The 21,182-nt window shown below is 38.6% G+C and overlaps 1 protein-coding gene across 1 annotated transcript in view; it reads left to right on the top strand.

Moving 5' to 3' along the window:
• Positions 1-21,182, top strand: part of atrn (attractin) — a 162,274-nt gene that overhangs the window by 32,462 nt on the left and 108,630 nt on the right. Inside the window, exons 9-19 of the mRNA XM_033987846.2 lie at positions 7-190; positions 550-704; positions 6,026-6,110; positions 8,884-9,098; positions 11,063-11,184; positions 12,813-12,951; positions 13,482-13,663; positions 15,403-15,622; positions 16,394-16,579; positions 19,657-19,902; positions 20,298-20,435. Of these exons, the coding sequence (XP_033843737.1) occupies positions 7-190; positions 550-704; positions 6,026-6,110; positions 8,884-9,098; positions 11,063-11,184; positions 12,813-12,951; positions 13,482-13,663; positions 15,403-15,622; positions 16,394-16,579; positions 19,657-19,902; positions 20,298-20,435 (1,872 nt within the window). The remainder of the gene's footprint in view (positions 1-6; positions 191-549; positions 705-6,025; positions 6,111-8,883; positions 9,099-11,062; positions 11,185-12,812; positions 12,952-13,481; positions 13,664-15,402; positions 15,623-16,393; positions 16,580-19,656; positions 19,903-20,297; positions 20,436-21,182) is intronic.

Raw genomic sequence — 21,182 nt, 5'->3', positions numbered from 1 at the left:
CTGCAGGGATGAACACGTGGAGTGTGGTGCACACAGATGGGGCTCTGGTGCAGGGCGGGTACGGCCACAGCTCTGTGTTTGACCCTGGGACCAGAGCCATCTACATCCACGGAGGATACAAGGCTTTCAGCGCCAACAAGTATGGCCTGGCAGGAGACCTCTACAAGTTTGACGTGGACAAGAGGAAGTGGTAAGAGGCACTTTTCATTCAGCACCAGCGCAGTATATATTTAGAGAGCTATTCTGTTGATGCACAGTATACATAGACGTCAATATAAAAGCACCCAGCAAATGGGCTCAAATAATGTCCCACTTTGAGATTTTAAAACTGATTTGAGAAAAATCTGTTCAGAAAAACTGTTAATTGTGAAAGTTGTTTGTATTTAATGTACGCACATCTGTTTTGAGACTGTTTTGTGGTTTTACTTTTGTGTATGTCATGTATTATTGGATTAATATCACCGTTTATAATCTTGAACAGTATTGGCATTTTATAATTTAGTGACAATGAAAAATGTGTTAAATCCTTTATTTTTGCACTGTTTATAGGACTATCTTGAGAGACAGTGGTTTCTTCCGGTACTTGCACACAGCGGTGATTGTGAGTGGGACCATGCTGGTGTTTGGGGGAAACACTCACAATGACACGTCTATGAGCCATGGAGCCAAATGCTTTTCTTCAGACTTTCTCTCCTACAACCTGGGTAAGTTTAGACAATCTGCACCTTTTATATTCGGTATGAGCTTAGACGATCCCATATAAGGTTATTTTAATTGGTAAAACTCAGCGGATTCCAAAGCCATTGTCAAGGAAAATTGTTTTTTTGTTATAATTAAATTCTGTATAGTCTGGGGAATGTATCAAAGTTCAGTGTGGCTTATAACATGCACAATAAGTGAAATCCTCCAGCTAAGGCAGTCCTGACCACGCCTGAGTCCTGACAGGTTGACCCAGCAGTACTGAAGGATGGGTCAAATGCAGCTGGTAATTTTTCCTAAGGGGAGAATAAAGTGTACCTTAGATTTATAAAGTAACTAAATATTGTGTTATGATGTGTTCAGGAGTCTGATGACAAAAGGGTAGATTACATTTAGTAGTAATAGTAATAGTACAGTAGGTAGTTAAAGTAATACAGTAATACAGTAAGTTAAAACAATAAGGCTGTACTATATAAGAATATCATCTTCAAGATTGTTTCAACCATGGGTAAATCAAAGAAATAAAGTCTAGCTGTGAGCAAATGTGAAAATATGATAACCATACCTACATACATATTACATACATTTTTCAAAATCATCCCATTAAAATGTTTCCAATTTACGTTTAGCTGTTATAAAGTGCCTCTCTCCTTTGGCTCTGGTTGGTTTTCCATTGAGCCTGTCAGCAGCTCACTTTAAATGTGCTGATGCTACACTCTGTTCTGTCCCTGTGAGCGCTGGGCTGTTTTGCATTCAAAGTCCCACTGAAGTACAGCGGCGGAGAGGAAGTATGTGTGGTTAGACAGGAGGTCAGGAGTCTGTCCAGAAGCTAAACCAACTTCATACATAAAATCATCATTGCCTTGCCTTGTAAAGCTCCAGGTGCATAAAAGTGCTGATCAAGTGTCTTGAATAGAAAATGGGAGGCCTAAATTGACACTGAAGTTTGCTGGAGGAATACCAGACAAAAAGTCTTTACATCTCTTACCTAGGTACTAACTGACAAATGGCTCCATCTAGTGGAGAAAACGATGCATTACACTTTAAGTTAACGTGTTATATAGCTGTGGTTCAGATGACATCACCATTTTCTGTAGTAGTGAGACTGTCAAATGTCCAGTCTTCTGGTCTTTAAATTCTGCTGTTGTTCACAAATACTTTAATTGTTTTTCAAATTCAGACAAAAGGAAATAAATATAAGTAAATAAATAAAACACTGACATGAATATTGTGAAAAGCTTGCACTAAATCAAACTAAATCAAAAATCAAAATCTAATTAAATCACAATTATAATAGTCTGCCCACTGCAAACATCAGAATATGCTCCTGGATATGTTTAAAATGTGACCCGTGAACTGAATTGTAATTTGAAAAACATAACACAACACTGAATTTCTTCAAACTTAAAAAAAACATTGGACACAAACTTTGTGTTGTGTGCTGTGAACTTTCGATCCAGTGACCAAACGGCCAGTGAAGGCAGACTGCATCATTCCACACAAAATCATTTGGTCGGGCCATCTTCCCGAGTATATCAAACCTCCTCATACATTAGTTGAGAAAAGGAACCAGTGTGATGTGGTTGACTTTGTATGCAAATGTATCGTACATTAAAAGGACATCACATTTTTATTCTTCACAGCCCATATTGTTGGCATCCCACTGTCTCTTTCTGTCATACGCCTCTCATTAACACAGGGCCTTGGTGAACAAAAGAAACTATCCATCACATTTAATATCCCTAAGCCTGTTTGTGTTTCCGTTATAGATGATTGACAGACAATGAAATTACAATGTCACGGCCAGACGCAACCCCATCCCATGTAAACGGCTTTGTTGGGGCAGTTTCTCTTTAAACAAGCAAATATATATGTGGTCTTTTAGCACATCGGTGGTTGAGGAGGAGGTGGATATTTTAGTGCTAGCACAAGAAGAGGCGTTAATATAATCCCCAGTTATGTCCTGTCCTGCTTTATTTGTTTATTCGCCCACAATTCCCTAATTTTACAGGGAAACGTAACCTGTTTGGACACGAAAATAAACTCTCTGGAACATTTGAGGCGACACTGAGATCTTGTTTTGTACATGATAATTAAAAACTAGGTATATTTGGTTTTTTTGCGCCTAATTTTGCCCTCACTAGTAATGAGTAATGCACAAAATTGTGACATTCAGTGCCTGGAAAAGCTCTATATAAGACTAATGCATTATTATTAAATTGTAAAGGCTAGACTACTGAATCGGTCCCACAAGAATGCATTGCTTTCCTGCTGTGGTCTGTATCCATTAAAGTGTTTCAAAGTTCCCATTTCCCCTTATCCCGTTCATTTGACGTACAACTTTCTAGCCTTTCGTAATAACAATACAGATGAATAAAAGTGTTGCGTTTTCTCATCAGCTCAGGCCTAGTCTTAACCTCTGTCATCTTGTAATTGGAGAGTGGAGGAATTCTCTTTCTCCAGCTGTAGCCCCCCGTCATCCGCCAAAGTGCTGTAATTGTGTGGTAATTATAGTCAAGATTACCCCACAAAAAGACGACTAATTGCCCTCTCTTAACAAGCTGAACCCAATTACAGCAATGAATTTAGGAGCTGTCCACTCTCCTGACACTGGTGAATAAGCTTCTTTCAAAGTCAGTTTTATGCTGTTCTAGTTTGAGCCACTAGAAGGCACTGTCCACCCACGTATATATTGAGCTCTTGGATGTCTCTGGCTATGGGAGAGTATGATGACTTGCACTGCATTGTGGGATGTGAAGGTGACGTACTGCAGTGATGGAGCGGCTGCAAAGAGGTTTGACTTTCACACTTAACTCTCTCAGTTCTGTGTGTTTACCCAAAAGGGACTGGACTCAATAAAACAATGAACTATTTACTAAATACTAACTATATATAATTAGTCTCCATCTTATTATTAGTCATTATTAACAATTGTACATCTATATTAACGCATTTTAGCTTCTTTTTGTTGTTGGCACTGCAGTCAAGTTGCTTAGTTAGTACGACTTTGTAGAGGTTTCTGATGTAGAGCAGAAATTCCCCATCACAACTGTCCACCATTTTGGTTGAATCACAGTTCGTACCGTTAAGAGAAGTGCTGCTCTTAAAAGATATCTGCTTTTCAGGGTTAATACTTGATTGTGATTGGTTAAATTGACATGCCGCACTCTATGACCAAGATATTGAGATACAGAGGAGAGAAATAAAATAAAATGTCCCATCTGTGTTTGGGCATAAAGCTCCACCCTCTTGTGATTACTTCAGTGTCCACATTTTCTTGTTACAAATTACAAATTAAGGTAACAATTTGTCAAAGTAAGTATTTTCGGGACATGTGAGACATCGCTTTAAATGCACTGGGCCTGTTTTATTCACGTTGCAGCATATAGATGTTATTATAGATGATCCATGTTGTTGTTTTTTGACCATTTGGGAACCTCAACTATAACTTAAAGATGTATTATATTTAGTATACTTAAATTAGTGCGTGCTGCGTGTATAAATGATTACGTGAACCTTTCATTTATCTGAAACCCACAGATCTTAATCTCACTGTGTACTGGCTGTATTGGTCACATAACTTCAACCCTGACCACTTGAAACTTGATTGATTTGTTCCAACTAACAGCTTAACTTCACAGCAGTAGGTGGCACTACGGGATACTTTGCTTACAGAACAAAATGATGACAATATTTTCTAATTTCGTGTCATAATATATGCTAAACATGTTTTCTTTAGTGTTTCGTCTCTGCTCTTAAAGTACTTTGTGGAGGATCAACAGGCCCTAGACTTGAATAAATACCTTTACTTCTGTCTCACACCTGTCCGCGCTGCAGAGAGGGGCGACCGGTGCCTGCTGCAGTACATATCCAGATTTATTCCAGTCCACTGACTCTGCCTATTCCAGGAGAAGACGACAAGGAACAAATAAATGAAGTAGTGTTAACCAGTACATCACATCTTTGTCACTTAATTATAGTTCTGCCTCTGAAAACAAATGGTTGGTTGCAGAAAGTGATGGCATAATAACTTTTCTGTGGTTTTTAGACATAAATAATAAACCATGGATAAAAGTTTAGGGAATTAATTTTATCATCTACTTTGGGGGAAGTATCTGTTAAAGGAACTGTATGTAGCCTGAGCTCTTACAGTTTTAAAAAAGATACTTCAATCACAACTAGGCCTGTCACGATTACATTTTTTGAAGTTTGATGTATTGTTGAAGTAAATATTAACGATAAACGATAATATTGTAAGTAATTATTGCCACTGCCACAAAAACCACAAAAACTATTCTAAATGTACAGTATTGTTAAAAAATCATAACATAGAAACATTTTAGTACTTAGTTTGCATCTGTAATGAGTCATAGGAATGTGTTAATTCAACCCTCTATGGCGCAAATCTTATCATAGCCAAAAAAATAACCACAAATTTCCCAGTAGTCGTAACTTTATACAGAGTGCACATACAAGTTTTCCCCATTTTAATTATATGACCATGAAAGCTTAGAGGCTGCACGAGCCCTGATTAAAGGATTGGAGCATTCATCATCATGGATTTCAGCATTCAACTGGATTTCAGCATTTATTATTATTTCTTTATTTCCGTCTCGAGGTCCATATAAAAATTTTATTGGCGGCATTGAAATTGGCAACCCAAATGTGAGACTCATGTGAGGCTCATTGTGCTTTCTGATTGGATAATCCCCTTGAGAACCAAAACACCAAATTATAACATGAACAATCGGCCATCATGTTCTTCAGTGTTTTTAATTAAGATTAAATCAGCGTAGCATTCTTACCAGTAAAAGCCGTCTTTGATTTGAGCATGTTTACCTCGTATCTGGGGACACAGAGTTTATGGAATTTAAAATCTAAATCTCACATACGATTCTTTGTGAGGAACTATGGGTCACGCGGTTTAGACGGGCTGTATCACGGGTGGATTGTGGTCTCTGAGTTCCAGCCGACAGACAAAGCATTCACTTTGATCACATTCTTTATACAATGATGGGGGGGGTCTTTAGGGGTTTTATACTGAATTTGGTAGAGTTTGAGAAGCATTTGAACAGTGTGTTTGATCAAAAGTGCTTTGCAACTGGGCCACTCTGTGAACAAGTATATTATATTTCCATGGAGATGTGGACCAGGGCAAGTAAACAATGCATTTTTCTCTCTCTCAGTAGTTTTTTACCCCTCTCATTTGTGTGCTTTTCCCATATGATTTGATTTCCATTGACATGAGACTATGATGAGATATTAAGACTTCACTGTTGAATTGCAGTTTGCCTCTCTGACCTTTAACCTCTCTGTGGCCCTGCAGCGTGTGACGAGTGGACAGTCCTGCCTCGACCGGACCTGCACCATGACATCAACCGCTTCGGACACTCAGCTGTCTTCAGTGAGGGGTATGTGTATGAGAAATTGACATAATATATATTACTTTTCCATAAAGATAACTGCAATTGATACTACTTTAGGTTTGTTTATTTATTTTTCTTATACGTAGTCGTACTTTAAACTGAATCTTTAAATGGACTTTTTTTCATTGATCAAACAGACATCAGCAGTTTTGACTTTTTGTGGTAAAATTATTACATTTTTATTATAGCAGTAGAGGACTGTATTGGAACTATTGCATTTCTAGTTTATCCCTTTTATTATCAATCAGTTAATGAGGTCTTCACATTAACGAGCTGAATGCGCTTTAGGACTGTTTTATTTGTTAATCTATTAAATTATATCTTTATTTATCCAGGTTAATGTTTGAGAACTAATTTCCATTTATGAACTGAACTTGGCAAAGGTGTGATTTAGTTTCCCCTATATAAAATAATAGTTTTTTCTCCTCGGTTTCCCCATGATAAAAACACCCTTCACTTGAAGCACTCCGTTAGCTCCATTTGTTGGAAAATTGCTCCCCGGACAGTAATGCCTATAACGGCTGTCTGAAGTTACGAATTGGACCGTTTTTGGCAGAGTAAGTTGCAGTAAGAGGATATTTTTGACTACAGAGTTTTTTAAATTACAAAATGTCTTCTCAAAATCAAATTACCCTCAATTCTGTCCATTAAAATACATCTTATTTAATGGGCAGAAGCCGGTGTATTTTGTTGTCACTTTTATAGAGCCAGACCCATTTTCTCTTGGTGTGATAATTTTGGAGAAGCCTTTTTAATAGATTTTCACAGTGTACAATCTCCAGTGGTTATTGCAGGTTAAATCATATTTATTAGACACTACGGCATATTAAAGCAGTTTGACTTCATTTAGATAAACACAATGACTTTAAAACGCACCTGTAAAACATTCACACAGAACCTGGAGTACTCATGTTCGGTTTAAAGCTCATTTTCTGAAGGAGGACCCAATGACTCATCTGGTAAAGTGTCGGCCATTTTGAAAAGCAATCCACATTTGGTTCAGTCGATTTGTTCTCAAGTCACTCACAAGAACCTATTGTCTGTCTACTGCTGCTTCAACTGTTAAAACCTACTACTTTCAAGTCGCATTATGTAACTTTTCTGGTTTAAGGTCTCCCACATTGCTTTGGCGGGAATTTTCCTCAGTAAAGCATTAAACTAATTCATCTCCTTCAACAAAAGCAGGTGACGCCCCAGGCCAAACTACGGCCCGCTGTGCTCCCATAGTCTGGTGGTCAAATAACTTTCTCTCAAACCTTTTGAATTATTAGGACGGCTTGAATCTGAGGTAGAATTTTTTCTTAACACGTTCATTTCTAGGTTAAATTCCTCATGAGGGCACCATTAGTATGTGTAGCACTTTCATGACAAATTGAAAGCATGTTAGAAAGACACTTTGCTGCAATTTGCTGACCCGGCCTCCGTCTGCTCCCCCCGTGGCTCATATTTTCCAAAATGAAAAGAAAAAAGGAACCATTGCCTGTTCTTTTTCGCCGTCGTAGTCCTCCTCCTCCTCCTCTCTCTAATCTGAGCTCACAGCGGGACAGCCAGAACAAGAGTTTGAAGTGTGCCCTTTCATGATCCGCAGAGACTTTTTGATCAGACCGGTGCAAATTATACCTGGTGCCCTCCCGCCCCGCCACACACTTGAGACCGCACAGGGACTATTCTAGGTGCTACTGGGGCAGATGTGTCCAGTAATGCCTCGGACAGTGTATCCTTACAGAGGACCGCTCCACAGGGGATCTACAGAGAGGAGACACAGGGGCACATGTCCGGGATTTAACCAGACTTATGAGAGAGGAGGAGAGGAGCAGCCCTTATAGACAAAGCTGTGCAGATTTACAGCGTGCCAGAAAAAGAGAAAAGTGGCTTCAACTATAGAACTGAACGTGGATATAAGCAACTTGGTCTGTACATTTTGTTCAAATTGAGAACCTAAAATGGCCCAGTTTATCCTGTTTTCATACCAAATGACTTCCACTTTCAAGCCACTCAAAGCTCTTTACCTCAAAGAAAGTGTCTTGCCCAAGGACACAATGACAACGAGCAGGAATCAAACCGCCAACCTTCAGATCAGTGGGCAAATACTCTTCCAACTGAGCTGCTGTCGCCCATTAAAAGGAAAAAGTCAAACTAATTGTAACAGCACCAACATTTTTGGGTTGTTGGTAACTTGTAGTAATATTTGTTGTTTGTTACTATAGAGGGTTTTTTTTTTCTGCACGTCAGATGTTTTTTATTAATCAGACCCAAGATGTTAAGAGCATCCTACTGATACTCAATTGTAGTATCTTTATCTTCCATAAAAAACTCTTCTTAGCTTTAAAAGTACTTGTAATAATTTTACAAAGCTAATGATGAGGTAACACTGTTATAACATGCTATTTAATCAGTTAACACAGAAAACACTTGTTTTTTTTCAGAGTTAGTTTTCAGTTAATTCAAGTATTTTGAGTAATCCTGTACTGTTCTGCTCTACTATTGCAGTACTAAATACCTGGAAAAACAAGTCTTTTTTATTTTTAATTTATATTTATTTTTTAAACAACACATAACGCCATTGCTTTCAGTTTAATGTTAATATACGTAATCTGCATATTGTCCTCATAGTATTTATTTTAGTACATTTATTTGAACTGAATGAAAAAAAGTGGGGAGAAAAAGTTGCTTAACCTCTCTTAAAGCTTCCAGTTAGTTTTAATCATGAATGACTGTATTTCTAAAACTCAAATCTCTGCTTCTGTCTCTCTCGTAGTGCGATGTACATTTTCGGAGGGTTCAACAGCCTGCTGCTCAGTGACGTCCTTGTGTACACTTCACCCAACTGCTCCGCCTTCTTCTCCGCCTCCTCCTGTGCTCAAGCTGCTCCCGGGATCCAGTGTGTGTGGGACATAATCCAAGAGACCTGTCTGCCCTGGGACGGCAGCATGACGGCGCCTGAACTGCCCCCATCCTGCACCACCAGGTCATGTAAGTGTCCAGGAGCTCAGTGAAATTAAGGGACAGGAATGTGTAAGGAAGCCAAAAACTCTACTCAGGATAAATTAAAGGTTCACTATGTAACTTTTCTGGGGGAAGAGTATTACTTTCCCTGGACTGAGCCACAGTATGACATTAATCGTTTCTGTAAAATACAAGCACATGGCAAGTTACAGGTCAGATCTGTGTAGAGGTGACCCTGCTCACAGTAAAAATGCATGTTCCTTACGCAGCTTTTTGGCAATTAAAACACCTGTAAGTGAATAAACGCAACATCTATCAAATTAAAACCATACTTTGAAACATTCTAGTCAAAGCAGTGGCATCTTCGCGGAGACTAGCAGGTGACCAGAACCCTGCATGTTTAAAATGAATTACATCTAAATAGTTTGTTCATAATAAATTAATGATAAAAAGTACTAATGAACACGAAATGAAATTGACGAAGTTGGTCAGCGAAAAACACACACCCTTGACCTCGTTTTCACCATATGTTTCATCCCCTAACCCCTCCCCCCTTCTCTTGTACATCTCTGGTAGTGGAAAACTCCAATGCACAGTCTGTCAGGAGCTGCTTGTTAGTCTCACTGCCAATGCCAATGTAAATCTCTCCAACTGAGAATAACACCAAACATGGCCATCAGAGTGCATTTGGGGCGGCAAGTGGCTCCAGATGGATTATTTGAGTCTAATAGAGCACTGAAATGGTATAGTGAGGCAATTGTTTGTTATGCTTTTTATAAACCTTAGAATGTCTAAATATTCCTGTACAATTGCAATTAAAAAAAGATTGGAGAAAAAATTCAACATGGTGCTTTCTCAAACCTTAAAAAACAAATCACTGTTTTATTGATTAAGTTGACATTTAATTTTTGACAATCTCCAAACTTGAATCTTGTTTTATACCACGATTGTAGGTCAGTAGATTGTCAGTGCTCAACATTATGCAGATATCTCTAATTCATCAAATTCTCAAAATAAATGTCCCTAGAGGCTTATTGGTGTCTTAAATAAAATTAGATTTGACATTGGGCTTATATTTCATCTCACATACATGCTCTTACATGCACCTAGTCACAGGGCGTTGCACCCATTTCCCATGATTCCCTGCTCCGTATCTGGTCCCCGCTGTAGGTAATCTCTAGGGACAGTGCAGCCTCTTTCTCTGCTCCCCACTGAGTTTCTTTTACTGCAGTTCGCGGTTTGTCATTTGTCACAAAAATCTTCCATTTCCACAACACACTGCCCTCATTTTTCAGAGCCCGTCCCTCCACCACAGTCAACAGATAGAAAGTACTATGGAGCAGAAACCTCCCACACAGTTAATACAGCGTCTGGCCTCTGCTGCTGCTGTGGTCCTCACCCTGCTCCACTTACAAACGTCTCTATCTATGCTGCAACAGTTTGTCTTCAAAACTGAACAAGTTTTTCATTCCTTAAGATGTTAAAGTAGTGAAGTCACGCTTTATTTAAGTGTTTTTTGGCCGAGCAATGTGGCAAAAAGTGTTTTTCCACATTTGATCCATTACAGTTTTCTTTTTTTTCTTTCTGTCCACCAAAAAGCTCTCAGTTTTACCCTGTACAGCTCAAAGGGCATTCATCTGATCTCTATTCACATCTGTGCTCTAGCAGCCTAGGCCTGGGTGTTTTAAGTATTCATGATAGACTTTAGGCTATATATGGTACCACTTTATGATAACTACATCTTAATTAGCTTTAATAAAGCATGAACAAATCATTTAATAATGGGCTTAGTAATTACTTACTTAGTGTGTTTTTTCCATTGTGAATTAAGTCATTGTTCATGCTTTATTAAGACTTAAAGTGTAGTTATTAGAAAGTGTTTCTGTGTAATCAAAACTAATCAGGAAGGCAATTTAAATTCAGAGCATGTTGTTGTAGTCCATATTTGTGTACATTTCACTTCCTAAAGCAGCTGTTGTCCGTGTGTCCAGACGCTGATAACGAGAGGTGTGACCAGTACACCGACTGCTACAGCTGCACCGCCAACACCAACGGCTGCCAGTGGTGCTCCACACAGTGCGTCTCCATGGCGAGCAACTGCACCTCCAGCTCGGTAAAACAAACAACACAAAACTAATCTCTTTAAAATCCCAATTTGTAATTGGATTAATAGGAAATTGTATTTGGCTACTAAAACTTTGAATTTCTAAAGGCAAAAGATGGATCTAATTTACAAGCTTATTATAGTTTTAGAAATAAGTATTATTTTTAACATCAAAACATATGTAGCTTACAAGGTAGTGCATTTTCCGATTCCCATTGAATGCACTGAATTTTTAGACTCTGTTGGCAGGGGCGAGTGAAGGGTGGGGTTTATTGAGGGGCGAGGGGAGGAGGGGCCAGATTTCACCTGTGCCATCTACTGAAACATATAAATAATGTATAAACAAATGATTTAAACCTTAAAAAAACTTACAAACTCCTTATCAAAGAAAGTCATTTGCTTGTATCCATTAAAACGACTTTTTGCAGTTTGCATCTGGCAACCAAGATGCACAGCTGCTACCTAGAATGTTCTTATGGTGCCCATTAACTACTATAGCATTCTGAATGGGCTGCACCTCCAGCTTGGTGTACTTTAAGTATTACATCTGTATTGTAGAGACATAAGAAATTAGCTTGTACCCCTTAAAGCTTGGCTACTTGGTTAACTATTTGAAACTGGCACCACACTTTATGTTCCATTTCCCACTATCGCGCTGTACATCATAAGCAAATCATATTTATGTTAATGCATTATGATTAAACTAGACTAAATTACATCAGAGATTACATTAAAAAACAACAGCAACACAAACTTGTATATAGTGCCAAATTAAAAGAGCCTGGTAAAACAACGCAGTGCAGCCAATGTTTTTAAATAGAAAATGGCTAAATCCTGTTCTGAATGCCATTGTGCTTCAGGGCTTTTGTGTCTGACTGTAAAGTGAACAATGTCTTGTTTTACACTGATTAAAAGAGAAAATAAATGTAGTAACAAGACACATTTAAATAACGTGCAGCCTGTAATTCGCTCACAGTTATAAATTAAGACATGTTGGCGTATTTGAATAATGATTAAATAAATGACTGATGAAGCACGTTCTCCATCCCAGCTCCAAATCTGATTTATCAACTGGAGATTAGATTTGGGCTCATTTAGATTCGAAACGGCACACGCAGGGGGCTCGTATGTCTCCTCTGGTTTGTTTGTGTGTCTTTGGGATTTCTGTGGTAATAGGTCATTCAGTCTTTTCAGATTTTTAATAAAATTGTGTTGACGTTCAGTAAAATAACATTTTATCTCATTCTTAGATGTAAATGAATTGGAACATTGTGGAAAATGGAAAAAACACTTGATTAATTAAAGTACAGACACATCCATATATCACACATACAGCATGAATAGTACATAGTGTGAATTTAGAGCAGTTTCTATTTGTTTATTTTTATGACATATATGAATACCCTCAAAACAGATATAGAAGGATGCATCAGAAAGCAATCTGGCATAAAGCATAAAAAATAAAAAAAAAATATGTGTGCGTTATGTTCGTCTCAATTTCTGCATGAAAGTGAGTACAATTTTATAGGTCCAAATGAATTAGGCAGAAATGAGTCCAGTTTTATGGGCAAAACTTAAATCTGTTCTAATTTTTGTAGGAAAACTAAACAATGTCATTCTATTTTGTGATATTTTAGGGGTCAGTCTCAGAGTTTGACGGCTGCCCAAAGGACAACCCTACTTACGTTTGCAACAAGAAAACGAGCTGTAAGAGCTGCGCCGTGGACCAGAACTGTCAGTGGGAACCCAGGAACCAGGAGTGCATCTCTCTGCCCGGTACAGCACACACAGGAGGGGCCGAGTGTGTCCAACCAAAACATCTGCTGTTTATTTGGCATACAGCACAAGATAGAAAATCAATATCAATACCACACTGTAGACTTGGGCCATATATCTTCCAAAATTATTTTTGCACTTAAACCTGATGTTTTTAAGTCTAAAATTCGTACAGCTATCCTACTGTGAGATATAACTTGCTGGTTATATGGAAAATCGATGAATCCTGACAAGAACACCCTTCAGATAACCGACTACACAACAAAACTACACAACAAAAAACATCTAAATATAAGTGTAACACAACAATCCTATAGAAGACATATTGCCTTACACTACTCTTTAATCATGTAAGGTCACTACATTTAAAAACATCACAAATGGTCTGGTCTATTTCTAAAACATTGTGCTCATTGTGAAGAACATTTGGACCTTTTCTATCATGAACACTACTGGATGAACGACGGGTTACACTGACATTAATTAGTACTGATTTAAATTTTTCTAATACTAATTTCCTTATTTTGCAGAGAACGTTTGTGGAGAAAGCTGGCACCTCGTTGGAAACTCCTGTCTAAAGTTCATCACAGCCAAAGACTCTTATGACAACGCTAAACTGGCCTGTCGCAGCCACAACGCCGTCCTGGCCTCTCTCACCACTCAGAAGAAGGTCGACTTCGTGCTGAAGGAGCTGCAGATCATGAGTGTGGTGGTAAGAACAAATGAGCCTTTAAAAGTATGTCTGCTGGTGCATTTTTAGTCTGCTTTAAATACTGCTAAGTGTAAGTTAAAGCACTTGCGAGGAAATCTTTGGATTTTATTTTTATTGAGTCAACCAGGTGAAACTGTTTTTTTCCAGTGAGGTGCCATCGTTTTGACATTCTCTTGGAAATTTGTGGTTTTCCTTTCGCTTTAAATTATTTTACCAAAAGAAAGCTCTCTCCAGCTTCTTCCCCTTGATTACTCTTATAAATGTGCTTGCTGAGCCTCCGAGTCTAAACTGTGTGCGTGAATATTTGTCTGCCTGTGTTGTATACTGCTGTGGACTAAAGACATCTTTTGAAAAAATGCAAGATGATGAAGATGAATTTTAAGTCATACTGTGGGACATTCCAGCGTTCATGGCATCCAGTAAGCGGTGGCCCCTCCAGCTCCTCCACCCAGTGCACCTTTAATATTATAGCTAATTAGTAACAGAGATGTAAAGGTTAATAAAAAGTTAATACTATAAAAAAAAAGGCTGAGTATTTGTCTTTCAAAATGAAAACAAACTCTTCCCCAAAACTTCTCGGCTTACTTGCTTTTTTCGTTTTGTTTTGGGATTTCGTTTTTGTCAATAGGTGAGCGACAGAGGGATGTTTTGTCTGCGGTTTTCGTGGGCCAGTGAGCATGAAACAAATCTCCCATTAACAGAACAGTTCCTCAAAGCTCGGACATCTCTTGCGCGCTCCGCTAGAGCAAACAGCCCCAAATCTATACAGGGCCATTGACTCTCCCGCGCAGTCGAGACTAGATCATCCCAAGCAGGTCAGGCGCCACGCAGGGAGGTGAAAGTGTGAAGGACAGACTGATGGACAGCTTTACTTATCTCCATTTTACCTCTGCCACTCGCAATAACAACCATAATATAAAGATATGATCTGCAGTGTTTACATGGAGGGGCAGGAGTTGTTCAAGGTGCAGATAGGTGTTATGCTTTTACTTGTGTTTAGCTCAGATGAGATGTTTTGATACGGACAAGGCATAAAATGAGCATTTAACTTCTTTGCCAGACCTGAACAAATGCCTTCGTGGTTCGCGTTCTGGGGCCGCTTTCTGCAGTTTGCATGCTCTCTCTTTGTCTGAGTGGGTTTGCTCCAGCCATTCCGGTTTCCCCCATCAACCCAAAACACATGCATGATGAGATATAATAGGTGAAATCCTCCAGCTAAGGTAGTGCTGACCAAGTCTAGCAACAAGATCATGGAGATGTGTCCTGGGGTGCTGCTCCTGACACTGAAGGATGGGTCATATGCACAAGACAAAAAGTATATCCACCAAATGGATGACAATATAAATGTCTCTAAATTCTTTATATTTCAGCACCTTTGTACCAAAAGTTTAATGTCAACGTTATAATATATTTGCAATTTCCATGATCAGACTGCAGGCGTTACATTCACTGTGACATGAAAAATGGATCTTGTCTTCATGACATCTGTAAGCTGTGAGGATATATTGAGCTGCATGTTAATATTTTCAGCTCAGAGTTGCTCGGAGAAAAGTTATGAAAACAGTGTTACATGGGCCCAATTGTGATTGTCAGATAAATGGGTAAGAGCAGTTTTTGCGGGGGTCCCTTTGGCCACTATCTTTCAAAATATAGGTGATTGTTGTTCAATCCAGTACATTGTCACATTTTATACATTTTTTCCCCTCTCAAACTAAAAAGTGCGCATGCTGTCATTGCAGTACAAGGCAATGATGACTCCATGGGTGGGCCTGAGGAAGATAAACGTGTCGTACTGGTGCTGGGAGGACATGTCCCCGTTCACAAACACGTCTCTACAGTGGCTGCCAGGAGAACCCAGCGACGCAGGATTCTGTGGCTATTTGGCCGAACCAGCCTCCAGTGGACTCAAAGCTCAGACCTGCATTAACCCAGTGAATGGCAGCCTGTGTGAGCGGCCAGGTGAGTCTCCTAATCTCTCACTCTTTACTGAAACGGCAATCACTTAAAGATGCTGTGCCAGATTTTTACTGTCTTAAAAACACGAAAAACTGGGCCAATGCAAACCATTTAAAATGAGCTTGTTCTAAGTTATTCCCCACTTACCTTCTGCGTTCCAAGCAACCTAATTATTCCCCCCAATGAGTTTGTAATTGGTTTTCAAAGCTCTGACACCAGCGTGGAGTTTTGCTGTGGCAGTAAAGCTAATGACAACTAGCATGCTAACCGTGCAGTTTTTTTGGACAATGAAATTATCTAAAATTTTGCTCAAATACATGCAAAAATAAATTGGCTAAAGGTGCTTTTTATTAGTTATTTGACATACTTTGATATGCAAATAGCCGTCTCTTAGCTTTGAAGATGAAGTCCACTATAACTGCACAGGATAAGAGAAAATACATATTGTATAACAGCCAACATGTTAACAGAGACCTACGCCTGTACTATAGATAACCTATTTGACAAAACTAGACAGTTTTTAACCCCAATTCTCTCTGGTTATCGTATGAAATTCTTTTGTTGATTTGTGGTGACAGAACATTTGGTGTGGCTACCGATATTCACCTTTTTAAAGCAAGTCAAAACATCTTTAATCTGACATTTAAAAGACAAATATAATATAATTTTGCCCTGACCTAAACCTCAGATTTAAACTAAAGGCCCTTCAGAATGTTTTAATGCCACGTGAATGTAACCAGATAAACCTTTTACTGTTTTGCTTTGTTTTCCCAGCCAACCACAGCGCAAAGCAGTGCCGTGTGCCGTGTGCCATGAGAGCGACCTGCAGCGAGTGCACCACCGGCAGCTCGGAGTGCATGTGGTGCAGTAACATGAAGCAGTGTGTGGACTCAAACGCATACGTCGCCTCTTTCCCCTTCGGACAGTGTATGGAGTGGTACACCATGAACGCATGTCCACGTAAGTCCATTCTGTCAGTGTCCCGGGGTAACGAGGGTGTGGGTTTGTGTTGTTCAGATTTAGAATTAGAATTTTTGTGTGTGTGTGTGTCCTTTCAGTGTTTTTATATGTGTTTGTCTTTTTTGTATTCTCTCTGCTGTAAAACTAATTGCCCCATGGGGGACACAAATAAAGTGAAGTTGAAGTTGAATGTGACTCTTATTCTCTCAAATGGGGGGCAAGGGCCAGATTTTCCCTTTTATAACATTAGAAATTGCCATGAAATTTCTAATAGTAATTCACAAATGTTTATCCTGATGCTTTCCTTCAGTGACTAGACCAATTCACTTCTTGCATTACAACAAAGAAGCATCTGTATTAAATATTATTGGCCTATAGAATTGTGTGATATCATCTGAAACCAAGCATTTGTAGTATCTGTTATTATATAATACAATAAAAATGTATAGGAAAGTACCAAAGAGAGGTTTTAATGTGGTGAAATAAGACAGTCGCAGGCACAGTGTTATAACTGGATAATCAGGATTTCTGATCAATGAAAAACATCCAACAGACACTGGGTACATTAAATCTAGTGGTTTAGACAGAATGAGTGAATTGTCTTTGTGGCTTTTGCTCTCCAAAGTTTTCCCCAGCAAATCATCAGCTCCTGAGTATGTTCTGGCATAGGTCTGGTAACTTTCTTTCATCGTTATAAAGTACAGTCATTTCACTTTTTATAATTAACTTCATAAATAAATGATCAATAAAATTACATAAACTGTCTATCTACATGTATGTTAAGTGTATTTTGTGAGAGGCTGGTGTACTGTAGACGCACAAATCAATGAAAATATTTGATAGCATTAGATTTGGGACCTAAATAACGAGAGATCAAACTTAAAATGACATAAAAATAGAAAATAAATACATTTTTAAATCCCCAAAGACACTCCTCATCATCATGTCTGACATTTTGAATTAATGTTAAACAGCAACACCTTGACAGTTAGACCTCACAAGTCAAAAATATCTCCACAGGTGTTGATTCAATATTACACTAATTCTGTTTTTGTATCCATCGAAACTCTAGACACTGTATCTTGCCTTAAGCATCTTCAAACCTATTCAAAACCCATAAGTTAAACAAGAACCATATGTTTTTAAATGGGTATAAATCTCACTTCTGCATTTCATTTTCTGTAACTTGTCTTTGAACGCATCACTCCTGGCCTTGTATAGAAATGTAGACTCTGCAGTGTGAAATCGTGCACTCGAACTGTTTAGAGATGAGATTTAAACACGTATATTTCCTACGACTACTCAGGTGTAATTCATTTTTGCAATCATTTAGGAAATCAAAAATGCATAAAAAGTCCTCTCACGTAATCATTTTCTTGCTGTAAATGTTCTTCCATTCACGTAATCCATTTTATCAGGCTAAAAGCACACGCCGGCCAATCTGTTCAAACTCTATTGCCGTTTAAATGTCTAGCTCTCCTATGTGTTAAAATGCCGTGTTTCATCAGAACGGCTGCTATGTGCCTCTGTGGGAAAGCGGAGAACAATTTCAATTTCTGTAACATAGTTGGTCGTTTAAGTGCAAATATCCACTCACTGCCAGAGGTACCCTTTGGGACTACAACTAAAGATATACAGTGCAATAAGCCAATGGTCAATCTCTGCAGCAGGAGAAGCATCGTATGTGCAAAATCTGAATCAGTTCATACTATTTATAAAGCCTATATAGGATAGTATGTTGAAGTAGTTTAAAAAATTTGCATTCAAGTCAAAAATAAACTGGTACTTTCTTATATCGGCCTATTTTATAATCCTCGTTTACATATTCACATGGAGCAGTGGAGCTTTTCTAGTTGCTGTGTGACCTTTATTTGTTATCTTTAATTAAAATACACTACGCTACTGAAAGCTGATCACAAAAAACAGTCTATGGTGATGGAGATATGATTTATGGAAACAGGTCACGTGTACAACATTGGGTTAAATCTCCACTATAACTTCTGATTTACCTGGAGTGTTACAGTATGATTTTAAATATATCCATGTATTACACCACGCAGGTATTTTTACAGCAAAAATTGACCTAGTGGGACCACTAGCTTGTCTCCATGGGGAATGATGGTTTAAAAGTTAGTCAGCTTTGATAGTTTGAAAGTTTAATTACAGTTTAATTCAGGCAAACCAATAAGATCTCCATGGAGACAAGCAGATAATGTACGCTCCATTATCTTGTATACTTTAACAACAGGAAACAGTCAAATTTCATGCGGTATATTTTGAACAGTCAGAATCTTTTTGCTGTTGCACTGTTTTTCTGATGCTGCTGTATATATTTTCTACCTCTAAGTATTTAATTTTATCTTTAAACATATCTTTTTTGCATTTATTGTATTTTGTATTGTATTTGTATTTATTCTGTGTGTTTTTATGTTGCACTTTATCACCAAAGTAAATTCCTAGTCTGTGAGCTGTGTTCACTGACGATGGCAATAAAAGTCTTCTGATTCTGATCTTTTTGAAAAAACAAAACAAAAAAACAAAAAAATCTACCGTAATTCCCATTGCGATTGTGTCTTTTTGACGGGAGTTTGGGCCAAGACGGCAGCACAGACCAGTCAATACATTAACGTACATTTAAACACTCAAGAATCATAGTATTCTGTGAGTATGCATGATTGTTTGATGCGCTGGAGAAGATACAGTGAATACCTCTTCTCTCGTATTGGCGGTTTCGAGTGTAAAGATCAATATTGTGTTTAGATGAGCAGTGGAGCTGACATCAGGAGGCTTAACTTCCATCTATAATGAAGACACAAAGCAGAAACAGGAAATCAGCCTGGCTCTGCTCAAGCTCTGAATGACTTAGATCATACTTTATATTAAAACACTTCGTTATACTAAAAATAACACTTTGATATCATAACGGAACATCTTAACACCTCAGTAGTAACTGTTTTAGTCAGTTAATTACAAAATCAAGTGCTATCCTAATGCCATATAAAGTTAATTATTATAGTTAAGTAGGTTTAAAATAATACTATATAATAATACTTCACATTTCTTCGTCTTCCCTGCAGCGGAGAACTGCTCTGGATACCGTACGTGTGGCCAGTGCCTGGATCAGCCAGGGTGCGGGTGGTGCACAGACCCCAGTAACACGGGGAGGGGGCAGTGCATCGAGGGCTCTTACCGCGGGCCGTTCCAGACCTCTGTCCCTGCTCCCTCCACTCTGCCCGGTCTGCCCCCCAGCCCCCACCCTGCGCTCAACGCTACCATGTGCCCCAGTGAGGCCAAGTACAACTGGTCCTTCATACACTGCCCAGGTAAACTGTAGCCACCATTTCAAATACAGGTTTCATTTTTTGTGTGTTGCAAGTTATTTTGTAAATCTAAAGCTTGTGTGTATTGTAATTGGTCTTCTTAGTTAATTTGTTAATTGCACAATAATGTCCCATATGAGAACCTATAGAACTGAGATCACAAAAATGTTCCATATTTTCAAAAGAACGTCTTAATATCCATTACACAATTACTGATACATTTTTAACAAGATGCTTTTTAATTGATTGATCAAAGAATGCATAGACTAGAAAATCCCATGCAAAAATACATTATGATGTGTTGACATTTTTTTAGCAAATTTCCTTATATCAACCAGATTTTGACCAGTTTGTTGTTTCTACTCACGCGTCTAAATGATTTGTAATATGTTTTGCAGCGTGTCAGTGCAATGGCCACAGTCAGTGCGTGAATGAGAGCGTGTGTGAGAAGTGTGAAGACCTGACGACCGGACGACACTGCGAGAGCTGCATCTCTGGTTTCTACGGCGACCCCACCAATGGAGGCAGCTGCCAACGTGAGTAATCGCACACACACACTCACACACATATACACATACACACGAGAACTAAAAACTACAGAATTCTACTGGACTGCAGAAAGTATGTGGCTCTTTTAGTATCTTAATCAGACCAACGTATACCTTGGACTAGGGCTAGACTATGACGAATATGAATGAATTTCTCAGCCGAATATCTCAGCTTGTTTGCACCATTTGTGAATCTACTCACCTCTACCTGAGAATACACCTATGAGCATATTATGGTAGAATAAAAGTATATTTATTCAATCTTCATACAAAAAATAATACCAAGCCTGAACTAAAACTTAACAGGAAGAAGGATTGAAACCTTAACCCAAACCAGGACTAAAACCTTGGCCCAAAATGGGACCAGCAAGTCATTCATAGCTTAAACAGGACAGCATTCATTCTTCATACCACCAGAAGGAGCCTGTGCACTGCCAATGCTACTGCAACCGGAGTTTGAAAACCGCTGCACTAAATCATCCAGTCACTCCACCAGCTTCATTTAACTTGTCAATGTTTTACAGTGCGGTTTATGTCAGCCATTTTCCTGTCTGCAGAGTACTGTAAAAAACACTCCCTGGGGATAATAAAGATTTACTTGTGACAGGCTGTCATTAGGACAACAAATCAATTGAGTTGTTGGACAGTTTAATTTACCTTACCAATATATCACCTGTTTGTCTCACATGTTTTGTGGATTTGGGATATGAATTACTATTGTCAGCCTCATGGGAT

Source organism: Periophthalmus magnuspinnatus, chromosome 22 (assembly GCF_009829125.3).
Source record: "Periophthalmus magnuspinnatus isolate fPerMag1 chromosome 22, fPerMag1.2.pri, whole genome shotgun sequence".
In the NCBI taxonomy this organism is placed as follows: Eukaryota; Metazoa; Chordata; class Actinopteri; order Gobiiformes; family Gobiidae; genus Periophthalmus; species Periophthalmus magnuspinnatus.
Note: the sequence above shows the minus strand (reverse complement) of the source record. Positions and strands in the feature narration are given on the sequence as shown.